The 12,783-nt window shown below is 44.1% G+C and overlaps 1 protein-coding gene across 5 annotated transcripts in view; it reads right to left on the minus strand.

The window, feature by feature from the left end:
* Positions 1–12,783, minus strand: part of ACACA (acetyl-CoA carboxylase alpha) — an 895,081-nt gene that overhangs the window by 366,150 nt on the left and 516,148 nt on the right. For all 5 annotated transcript variants that reach the window (XM_069226569.1, XM_069226573.1, XM_069226571.1 and 2 more), the window contains 3 exons: positions 8,567–8,836; positions 5,367–5,464; positions 2,761–2,881 (listed from right to left, as the gene is read on the minus strand). In XM_069226569.1, the coding sequence (XP_069082670.1) occupies positions 2,761–2,881; positions 5,367–5,464; positions 8,567–8,836 (489 nt within the window). The remainder of the gene's footprint in view (positions 1–2,760; positions 2,882–5,366; positions 5,465–8,566; positions 8,837–12,783) is intronic.

Raw genomic sequence — 12,783 nt, forward strand, 5'->3', positions numbered from 1 at the left:
CGACACATGACCTCACACAATTGTACCACTAAATATCGACATTAAGAATAGCGACATACGTGAACATCAAGGACAAAATATTGAGGGACAAAATATTGAAAGGTAAGTCCAATTAGTGAGGTATAAATTTACTATTTCTAACTCCATATCTACGTACTTTGAAGTACAGTGTAGATATATATGTATGTGGAGCTAGGTAGAGAAAATCTAAACTTACTTAGCTGATGAAACTTATTTAGATATTTTGTCCTTGATATTTACTACCATCGATTTCCTGACTTTGACGTTTAGAATGTACATCACCTCACACCTATAATAAACAATATCACAAATTATATTAATATGATTAGATATCACATTACCATTGACATCAAAGAAATTACTGAAGCAGCAAAACTACCCATTGTTTGAAAAACACACGTCTGCTCCAAAAAAAACCTCCAACCATCAAATCACACCTCTTCGTTAGGCATCATATGCTTCATGCATCATAACCTCTCTACACCACATCTTCCTTTTCTTGTAACATATCTTGCAAAAGCAGACCTGCAATCTAAACGCTACAGAACCATAGCCTTGATCTCTCTTTAAACCACACCACCCCATCCAAAGCCACCTCCTTTTCTGGATTTACTCCCCCTCTGCAACTCATCTTACATTACCTCTTCTCCCTGAATTAGACCTCTTTCCATTTCCACACCCATCTCCAGTAGACTGTTAAAGCATCTTACCCCACATTTTCTTCACTGACCACACCTCCGGCACCCACCACATTCCAAATGTAGATCATAGCACCAGGCTTTACACCATGTATTTTCTATAGACCACTAACGTCTCCTCTAGATAGAATAAATCTTGCCTTCACCAAAGTTCTCTCCTAGACCACATCTCCCTACCTTAAATCACAGTCCTCTCTTTACTCAGTACTGACCCCCCGTCAACCAACGACACCACAGACTCACCACTCACCAGCCTCCTGCTCTCCTGGACCCACATCAATGACAACAACACCATCGAAATCATGAACACTATCCACTCTGGCTCACTATCCGACCCCTGCCCTCACCACATCTTCAACAAAGCAAGCTCCATCATCGCACCCCAACTCCGGAAGATCATCAACAGTTCCTTCGAGTCCGCCACCTTCCCGGAGAGCTGGAAACACGCTGTGATCAACGCACTCAAGAAACCCAAGGCAGACCCAAAGGACCTCAAGAACTTCCAGCCCATATCCCTGCTCCCCTTCCCGGCAAAAGTAATTGAGAAAATTGCCAACAAACAACTGACCCGTTTCCTTGAGGAGAACAACAATCTGGACCCATCCCAATCCGGATTCCGCAGCAACCACAGCACCGAAACTGCCCTCATTGCCGCCACTGACATCAGAACCATACTGGACAATGGCAAAACCACGTCCCTCAACCTCCTGGACCACTAAGCCGCGTTCAACACCGTCTGCTACCACACCCTACGCACACGCCTCAGCAACACAGGAATCTGCGACAGAGCCCTGGACTGGATCACCTTCTTTCTCACTGGCAGAACTCAAGAGAGTCCGCCTCCCTCCATTCCGCTATGAAGCCATCAAAATCATCTGCGGCGTACACCAGGATTCGTCCCACAGCCCGACCCTCTTCAACATCTACATGGCTCCCCTCGCTAACATCGCCCGATCTCACAACCTCAACATCATCTCATACACCGATGGCACCCAGCTGATCCTCTCCCTCACCAAGAACACCACCAAGACCAACCTCTATGAAGGAATGAAGGTCATCACCGAATGGATGAAGAACAGCTGCCTGAAACTGAATTCCGACAAGACTGAGGTCCTCATCTTCGTTTGAACCATTCCCCTCCGCATGTGAAGACTCCTGGTGGCTTGCCACACTGGGAACCACACCCACACCCACCGACCACGCACGCAACCTGGGATTCATCCTGGACTCTTCTCTATCTATGACCCAGCAAGTCAACCCCATATCCTCCTCCTGCTTCAACACCCTCCGCATGCTTCGGAAGATCTACAAATGGATCCCTACTGAAACCAGAAGAACAGTCACCCAAGCCCTCGTAAGCAGCAAACTGGACTACAGCAATGCCCTCTATGCAGGAACCATGGCCAAACTCCAGAAAAGACTGCAACGCATCCAGAACGCCTCTGCGGGCCTCATCCTGGACATCCCCCGCCACTGCCACATCACAGCCCACCTGAGAGACCTGCATTGGCTCCCCGTCAACAAGAGAATCACCTTCAAACTCCTCACCCACGCTCACAAGGCACTGCACAACACTGGACCAGAATACCTCAACAGACGGCTCTCCTTCTACACCTCAACCCTTCGCTCCACGACCTTGCCCTCACCACCTTCCCACGCATCCGCAGAACAACCACCGGCGGCAGATCATTCTTGCACCTCGCTGCCAAGACATGGAACACTCTTCCCACCCACCTGCGTCAGACCAAGAACCTCCTTACCTTCAGGAGACATCTCAAGATATGGCTGTTTGAGCAGTGGCAGCCCCCCCACCCCTCAGCGCCTTGAGACCCTCACAGGTGAGTAGCGCGCTTTACAAATTCCCTGATTGAGGCACATGCCCTCCAAGACTACACATCATACAGAGATAACATTTCTTCAAAAGGTAGATTACCCATTAGACCACACATGCTTCTTTTAAACATGCAGCACTTTCTAAAGCCTTGCATGTGCTTCCATAAACAACTGGCTTTTAATTATAAGTACAATGGTTTGTAAATACCAAATTTATGGTGATGATTTCTTCGTAGGCCAGTGATGATTCTCCAGCAATCATTCCAGATCCCCTGAGGTTTTCCACTCCGATCCCTTCTTCCTTGCCAATGATGTCTGTTATTTTATACCTGTTGATGAAATGGAGCATAATATTCCAATGTGACCTAGATCATGGAATGATGGTACTCTGAGGGAGGGTGGAGGATGTACGTAGGTTAGACAAGCACATGTGAGAATACTGGCACCATGAATTGAAATTTGCTCTGTTGTGATTCTTGTGTAATATAAATACATAGTTGGAGTTCTGGGTCTTTATCATGGGTATAGTTCATTATATTCATCAACATAGACTACCTCTGCAGATGTGCAGGATCCCAGAACAGTTTTTTTCTTATTTTGTCATCCCAGAACATTTTTTTTTAAAGATAAATATGCATTTCTCGAAAACATTTTTAAACAAACGTCTATTAAAGACATTCTTTACTGCATTTTTACATTATCAAAACAAGACTTAAAATAAAGCTTAGCAAGTGGCCACACTGACAATACCCTTTTAATTTTTACCTTTAAAAGAAAACATTGTTCGAAATGGTATCCGGTGAACAGCAATATCAGAGACGATTGACACTGTCCCTTTAAGGTTAGAGACTCCTCAAGAAATCATAGGCTAGTTAATTTTAACAGCACAGGTCTTGTTCTTAATCACTACTTCCATGCTCATTTTTAAAGTTATGTCAGGGAGGGCAGAGGCTTATTGGCAAATTTAATTATGGATAAGTAGGATTCTTTCTTCATAATGAGATTTTCAACAAAAAAGTCATAAACATATAAATTGTTATTTCCTACAGATCCTTGCAGTTCATGGTGAGAGGGGCATGCTCAACTTATGGTTAGTGTTAGAACTGTATATCCCCCCCCCGGCCACACACACACAATCGTAAACATGCTGAACTCCAACCAAGATATTTCGAGAAAGTGAAAATATGCATCTCCGTGGTCCATTGGAGATCCTCAGTCTTTCTCTAGCGGATTGACTATATATCGAACTCGAGGCCATGACTCACACTATTCTCTTTACCTTTTTATTTGCAGTTTTCAAACCAGGGGTGCCTCTGAACTCCTGCTCTAGGTCACTCTATTCTTAGTAGAAAGTAGGGTAATTGGTACTGTTATTCCGTTAATATGTTGGAACTATTTCTGCTACTTGCTTTCAAGCCAAGTGATAACCTTCATACCAGCCAGTCCACACAAAGAGGCTTAGGGCTTCGGATTGGAAGAGCTGGCGAAACCTTCCAGAATGTGTGAGTGTATTCATTCTGTATAATATGAAGACTTGTGCTTAGATCATCTTACTCAGCAGAAAAGCTGTTGATGGAATGCCTGGATTATTCTGAACTACTGGTCTATATCGTGTTTGTTTGTATCATTACAGAAGGTGGCAAAGTACATGCAAACTGGCTCTGGTCCTGCTCCAATAGGAACAGTCCCACATGAACGACTACGCTACATCCCCTCTGAATAGAAAACCAACAACCAAAGACATGTTTCTGCCCCGTTGGGTTTTATCAGAGAGTTGCAGCTTGAGGCTCTACAGCACAGCAAGCAAAGAATTCAAGTGTAGCACAGCTGTTAAGTTTGGACGACAGCTTCTGCTGGATTAGGAACAATGCCGATTTCCATAGGGTTTGCCCCGTATATATTGGCACTGTGAGCAAAAAAGCAAAGAAACTATGCACTAGAATGCTACCCACAGTAATTATCAGCGGTTGAGATTATTTTATGCATTCAATCTGGCACTTTTTTGTTCCTCTCTATACAGCCTACACCATCAAGACTTCGATATATGATGTAAGAAAACACATACCAGATATCTAATAATGAAACAAATGAAACAATTATTCTAATGTCAGAGTTCAAATCAAGTGTTAAAAAGTAAGCACAACTATAAGGGAACCAAAAGTGGGAGGAAGCAAATTAAGAATGGTACTCATAGAGGAACCTCATGTTCAAAAATCACTCTATTGGAATTAAATTACATATATTAATATAGAATAAAGGTTACTAATGTGCTGCTTAGCAAATGGCAAATGTTTTCAGAAGTTTCTCATTTTCCAAAAACCAACAAAAATATCACTGTTCTTTTTGTGATATGCTTCAATCTTGAGAGGCACGGGGACCTTAAGTAGGGTGGGTGTGTTGCAATGTAGGAGACAGCCACCTTGTGTTTGTCATACAAAAAGTGACCCACCCTTAATCATCATAGAGATTATCAGAAAGGAAAGCCATGTTATTTTAAGAAATAATATTATAGGGAATTGAAGTCTATTATACAGATATGATTTCAGATCTTATATTGATGCTTTCAAATGTTTTGATATAGCCATATTCTATTAATTATTTGATGCTACATAACACAAATTGAAGCAGTTAACTGAGAGTCAACATTGTGGCTCAGTACGCATGAGAGGGATGAACAATCTTAAACAGCTTGCAATTTAAAGTATGGGTGACTAATACTGAATTTAACATTTATCCAACAAAAAAGGTCTTCATCTTAAGTGCCACTTTTAGAATGCTAGAAATTTAAAATGTGTTGTTCTAGTGAAGACGCACCTGGATTCTCCTTCATCCTCGACGTGCTCACAATGAACTGAATTCAGAGCACTGACTTTCTTGTAGTCTTGCGGTGTCAAATACAAGTACTTGTATCCCTAGAGAACACAAAATCTGTAAATTTTCACCACAGTAACTAAGATTTCAACATTACACACACGTTATTTTCAGTCTGGCAGTAAGGTGACAATAGCTACAAACTAGTAGAAGTGCAGATGCAATAATGTCCTAATTTTGTTCAAATGATTAACATATTCAGGTAAAACAAAAATAATAACAGAATTCATGAGTAAGTACAGAATTGAAGGAGTTGCACCCAATGGAAAGCATAAAACACATTTTAAACTGTGCTCTAAACAGTGCAAATGTAGCCAACTTTTCATCTATCTCTCTCTCTCTCTCTCTCTCTCTCTCTCCTCCCCCCAACGGTAGCCCTCTATGACCAGTAGTATGGAAATATGATGGCAACAAATATATGAGAAAGGGGTGCTGAGATAGTTTAAGTACACTTCGAGTATATTGATTGTCAGAATATATCAGCATGTACCACTCTGCTCTAGGCCACAGGGGGTGAGTAATGGAACGGACCACACCTCCCAGGCACACCGGCCGGAGGAGGCTGCCTACGAAGCTCTGCAGCGCCCAAAGGTGCATAAACTTGACATCCGCGTTCCGCTGCGCGCAACACTCTGCTCTTGGCCACAGGGGGTGAGGGGCTTGAACAGACCACACCTCCCAGGCACACGGGCAGGAGGCCGCCTACGACGCTCTGCAGTGCCCAAAGGCGTATAAACTTGACACGTGCTTTCCGCTGCGTGCTACATTCTGCTCTTGGCCACAGGGGGAGAGGGGCTTGAACGGACCACACCTCCCAGGCACACCAGTGGGAGGAGGCAGTCTACAACGCTCTGCAGCGTCCAAAGGCGCATAAACTTGACACGCGCTTTCCACTGCGCGGAACGCGCGTGGGACACGCAAGCCAAGATCGGGCCAAAAGCGGCCCGTCCGCGGCTGAACGAGGCTGGGCTGGACCTACTTTCTTGGCTTTAAGCTATAAAACGGTGCATGTCCACAAGGTTTGCTGGGAACGTATAGGAGACATTTAAGTATTCAGGTATGTTATTATTGTTTCCCTATTGGATGCCCACCCCTTGCAACTGAAAACTGATTTATTGAAGTGGGTGTTAATATACATTTCAAACTATGGGTAAACGGAAAACTATAGTTCAGAAGGCAGATACTGAATCATGCCGTTCAACAATCGATTCCTTTTTGGTACGGGCGGTGGGAGTTATTTCTAAGGAAATTGATCTTGCCGAAAGGCGCCTTTCCCTGGGGGCAGTTGGACTGAGTGAAGGTACAGAGGGACCCCTCAGACCAACAGATCTAGTAACTGATACTAATCACACCCTAGAACTGGAAGACACACGGAATGGTGTTGACCATACAAGGTGTATGGACACAGTTACTGCTACTCCTGTATCAGTTAATCACTCACCTGCCATGAAAAGGAGGAAACAATGTAGAAAGGGGGCTAATAACGAACTGGGCCCTATAATGATAGCTAATCCTGAACCCACGTATCAGAATAATTTTATATTCACCTTTAATGATATCAGCAGGTTTGTGTACTACAGCAAACACAGACCTAAAGGAACATATGGCAATGACTTTTTCAGGACTTTACAGACCAACAAACCACAGAAATTACCCAAATGGTGAGTATTACTGCTAGGATCATTTAGCGCTAAAAATTTTAGGTCATAGGTTTACCCAGGGAGTCATGGCTGTAAGACAAACTTCTTCATAAATTTAGAAATAAACGTTCAACCTTAAGCGACTTACGTAAAAATAATTCACATGCACAAAAAGTGCCTGTGCTAAATCAATGTATCCTCTAAAGAGGCACCACAAAAGCAAATATTGCACTTCAGAGATCCAAGTGGTTTCCTAACCCTTACCTGCAATTTATTCCAAGAAATACCTTTAATTTTTTATAACGATCCAGTTTTACCTCAATTATGTCAAATAATGGTGTAATTCAACTTGTTGACTTCCATTTCTTGCTTATGGACGTTCCTGGTCATTTGGAAGAGTCAGTAGTTCAACATGAAGTCTTAACCAAGGTTTAGGGTCTCCCGGCTACATGAGTTGTGGCAAATATGAGATAAAGGGAACGGACCTCCTCCCCAAGTCGATCAATGTAATATGATAATATTATGCAGTGGAGGTAGCAGAGCAGCAAATGCAGGTCTTTAAACTGTGCACTAGACACAGGAAAGACAAAATACCCTTCCCATGTATAGCACCTAGTTTATGGACATACCACTTATGTAACTCTTTTAGTTTAGTGTTGCTGTTGTACAACCGTTACAAGAGTCTACAACAGATTGCAATGAGAGCAGGACTAATATAGTATTTGAAGGTGAGGCACTGCAGCAACCGCATAGCACCAACCCAAGACCAAATTTGATGACTGACAACATCTCACAATGGATGTAATGTGCATTTGCCTTCACAATGTTAAGATTTGGTAAGTATGTTTTATTGGAATATACAGCCCCATAACACAGCATTTGCAGGTCAAACGTAAAAACGGAGACACTAATTTCCTTCTGCATTCAGGACTTTCTCACCTTTGTCAATACCCTCTAGTTCCTTTCAAATGAGCTGGTGCTCTTATTATGACTCGTGGTGAGCAGGTGTCAGGCTGACATATGTGATGGTCATCTCGGCAGAGAGGAGGCTTAAGGTGGCATGGCATTTCACAAGTCTTCACCCACAACAAACCTGGGTTTTTGCCAAAAGAGATGGTGAGTTTTGGGAGAGTATGTTCGGAAATGCTGGCATTGCAGCTGCTCATTTTGGACCTGATCTGGGGGTACACACACAGCTTCACATTCCAGTGATCAAGCACACATAACTTTCACAAGCAGCAGAATTACACCAAACCACTGCTAATGTAAGTTGAACAAACCATTCACTTACTTAAGACAGTCCTTGCATAGCAGTTTTGGAGCAAATATAGGTATTTGTGAAGGATGTCTTCCTTTCTACTGCTAATACAGGAGGCTTGTGATTAAAATCAGCACTCATTGCTCTCAATCCAACAGCATTTCTTAAGTGCAGCCTCTCAACCCCCAAAACATAGGTAAAGACAAGCATCTTGTAATAGATGAAAACATGCAATAAGCCCTCACTTTATAAGGGTCAGCAGAATCTTCCCAAGCAACATGAAACATGTGGCGGATCTCCTCGGCCAACCCGATTCTTGCTCCACTATTGGCAGCCACATAAATTCGTGGGATCCCCTCTGAGCGAGCCAGCTCTGAAGCTCTCAGATAAAGCAAGTCTTCCTGAGGACCGAAAGAACCAATTCTGTAAGTGATGTCATTGCCAATAACCACAATGTCTCGGCCATCTGAATATTCGGGGCTCTTCAGGGTCATTTTCCAGGCCACCATACCAATCTGCAAATTGAAAAATAAGATCATATTAGTCTATGCCTGCAGGTGTCATCTTTTTATTGACTCGATTAGTATTACTGTGACACAAACAAAGCTTAGACCTCCATGTTAGTCACAGCCACACAAGAACATTGAAACCCACACAGCAATTAGTCAACAATGTTCTTTCATATGAACGGAAATATTAATGCCAATCATAGTTGAATTGAATAGACTAGTTTTCAACTATCAGTACAATTTCAAAGTGACCCCATCACAGGACTGACTAGATTACTGAACTAAGCAGGGAAAGCAATGATTAAAGCAACACAAAAGAAAGTAAGAGTCTAATGAGAAAACACATCTGAGATTATACCAATCTCACCTTTTACAAAATAAAAAACCTTTCAACACAGGCGACCAGAAACATTGTAGTTTGTGGTATGAGTTAAAGAAAATGTCACTCAGTGTAATCAGGAGTGGGGACACAGTATGACTTAGAAGAGAACTTATACATTCAAAGATAAAATATTGATTGTATATTGAAAATGTACTTCTTCAAACAAATATTTGGCCTAGCAGAAACAGCTAAACACTTGTTTTAAGTTACTTGAGTGGAAAGGGGAAATGTTTCTGTCACAGTAACTATGTTGTTCTGTAATTCACAGTAGGTTAGGAATGCCTGCATTGTAGTCAGGATCAGAAAAAACATTCTATTAAATGCTGCCATTTTCAGACTTTTAAAGAGGGTCCATGAGCAAGCATCCTCACTTTGGGCACTGCCCAACTGTGTACTGTGCATCACCAACCATCCCAACTCAGTTGGCACGTGATGCTTTTGTATGTAAATTTGGAGCATGGTATAGGCAGTGAGAGCCACATTAAGAGTACTGCGATCATTATATTCTCTTATGCTAATATTCTTGCTATCTTGAGGGACATGGCCAAGATTGCATCGGAGTTGGACGCATTGTAAGAAAGCTCCAACCCGGCCTGAAAAAATCCTGTTTTTATCCTGGTCCCGACACCCCTAAGATGGAGGACTTGAAGTGTTAATGAAGGTTATTAGAGCCCTGAAGAGTTCAGACAGGGAAGCACCGGGACTTGAGTGTTGCCTGCACTGCTTGGATTTTGCTTGGAACTCTGTCAGCCCTAGTGGATGCCCTGTGGTCCTGTGCCACGAGTAGGAGGACACAAACCAAGGGGGCCAATGGCTAAACACAAAGACCACAAATCTTCCTCCCAAAGGCGACTGGATCAATATGTGAGGGTGGTGACCCCCAAAACCCTCCTGCCGAGACTGTGTAGCCCTCCTCTTGGCTATACAATCTTCCAGAGAGGCACTTGAGGGTAGGGTAGGCGAAGTATGCTTGGAAGTATCTCTGTTGTGCCTGGGTCTCTGTAACGTGGCTAAAAGAGTTTCCTGTGCGGAGTCACCGATCTCAGAATTGGAGAACAAGGTCGCAAGCCTCTGCAAAGACATTACTGAGGATCGGGCCACAACCAAAGATGTGCTGTGAAGATTAGAAGATGCCAAAAAACGCACTTGATGTAACAATCTAGGTATTGTAGGCTTTCCCGAGGGGACTGAGGGCCCCAACATGGCTCAGTTCCTGGACAAGTGGTTACGTTCTATCCTCCCTCCAAGACAAATTCTCCTCTTGCTTTGTTATAGGAAGGGGACACCATACATTTGTGGGCAAACCCATTGGGCCCCCCCAGGACTGTGATTGCACAATTTCTGAACTTTCGAGACAGACATATGATCCTTTTAGAGGGGCACAATTTGGGGGGACGTCAGCCATGACAACTCAAAAATCCTGATATTTCCAGACTATACTAGGGAGGTAGAGAAAGAGAGGCGTACCTTTGATGAGTTGAAGGCTAGATATCTGGCCTTCCACTACAATGCATGCCTATGTTCCCAGCCAAGCTTAAAGTCTTGTTCCAGGAAATATCCTACTTTTTTCTGACACCAGAAGAGGCCTAGACATGGTTGGAAGAGTGCCCCAGATTGCTGGGTGAGCCTGACCCCCGCCTCTACATTGTGGAGGGTGCCCGGCCAGAAGACAAACGATGACCCAGAAGGAACGGTTCGTGACAATCACAGAGGAACATAGACATGCCGTGGCAGAGACAGGGTACTTTGGAACACCTGACGTTATCTTTGGACTCAGATGGGAACCAGTCGATGGACACCAAGCGAAGTAAGCAGAGGAAGCGCCCTCGCATGAGGAACTGGGGGAGGAACAGGAGACGAACACAGAGACCCCCCCCCCACCTCTTGCAGGGGCCATCAATGCTTTTGAAGATGATACAGAGAGTGCCCTACCAAACAGTATGACTGCACAACTACAGGCAACACCTTAGCGATTGATTTGGCATAGTATCCAGGGCCAAATGGGGGTGAATTCTTGTCAGTGCCCCCCTTCACTGCCGGCCCTAGGAGTAGGAAGATGACCTTGTTTGTTCTCCATCGCCGAGTCAATGTTATCAGGGACAGAATTCTCTGCTGTTGTTTGTGGTTGGTTGGTGTGACTGAGTTAGTGGGGAGAGTGGGGAGCTACAGATCTCTCAGTCTTCCCTGTTGAGTAATATATATTCAGTTATGTGGGGTTTCACTTGCGGCTGTCCTTGTGGGGTGGAGAGGGGGTGGATTGGAAAACTGGTTTGCGTTTTTTGGTGTGTGAAGTTTGGAGAGCGCAGATGCTGTTTTGCTAACTAGCAACTGTGCAGGTTATGGATACTGACTTAATTGAGGAATGGACTTCACTGACACATTGGTCGTTGCCCGACTCTAGCCGGGGGCAGATACCTTGCCTCAATCCTTAGCCACCAACTAGACAGCTGTCCTGATCTTGTTTCTTTCAGTTCTTAGTTCCATATACAGGATGAGTGTCCCACAGGCGGATGATAGGATGATTTCAATCCTATCCTGGAACGTGACTGGCCTTGAAGACAGGGTCTAGAGGACACTAGTGGACCAATATATAAAGCTGATTCATCCGTCTGTGGTATTCTTGCAGGAAACACATCTTAAGGGCATACAGTGTAGATTTTTGGGGAGGGGAGCCTACATGACACTTGCACGCTTGGGATACATGTCTGGGTCTAGGTGAGTGGCTATTCTTATCAGGAAAAACACTTCCTTTACAATTATGAAGCAATGGGTAGACCCACCAGGAAGATATGTTGGAATTAAAGGGTTTTGGGGACGGACAGATGTCACACTGATTAGTGTATATGCTCCTCTACCCCAGAGAAACTGGTTAGCATTCTGCTAGGAGCAGGCTCCTCACTCCATGTGGTGGACATAGATTTTAATGATGTCATGGTACCAGACGAAGATAGGACGAACCCAGATGGTTTGATATCTCACCCTACAACTTGCATGTTTTACGAATGCCTTGGCCTTTCAGATCTGTGGAGGTGGGCTCAGCTCCATTAAAGGAGCTACTCCTGCTTCTCTGGGGCCCACAGAGTCTTTACCCATTTAGATTATGTCTTTGCCCGAGCGGGTGAAGTTAGCACAATACTACAGACTGACTACCTCGCCCAAGGCATATCAGACCATTCACCCTTGTTACTATAACTAGGCAGAGAGGCTAGTGGTAGGACAGTCTGGAAATGAAACACCTGGGACCTACAAGATCAGATGTAGCAGTCAAAGTTAGGGTGAACACTGAGATCTACTTTACGGAAAATGCTAACTCAGTCACATACAAAATAGTGCTGAGGGAAGCATACAAAACAGTCCTTCGTACAGGGCCCAAAACCTGATTGCACAGAAAAGGAAGAGAACACTCAGGTCCCGGGAGCGACTGGATGGTCAGCTGCTGGAGCTTGAGAAAACTCTGGGACCAGCGCCTGAGCCCCCTGTCCTTAAGACGACTAGCGCTACTGAGGAAAGAATATCAAGCTCTGGCACAAGACAGCGCCAAAAATCAAATGTTAGCAACCTTAGGCAGGTT

This window comes from Pleurodeles waltl, chromosome 3_2, assembly GCF_031143425.1.
Source record: "Pleurodeles waltl isolate 20211129_DDA chromosome 3_2, aPleWal1.hap1.20221129, whole genome shotgun sequence".
Lineage (NCBI taxonomy): Eukaryota > Metazoa > Chordata > Amphibia > Caudata > Salamandridae > Pleurodeles > Pleurodeles waltl.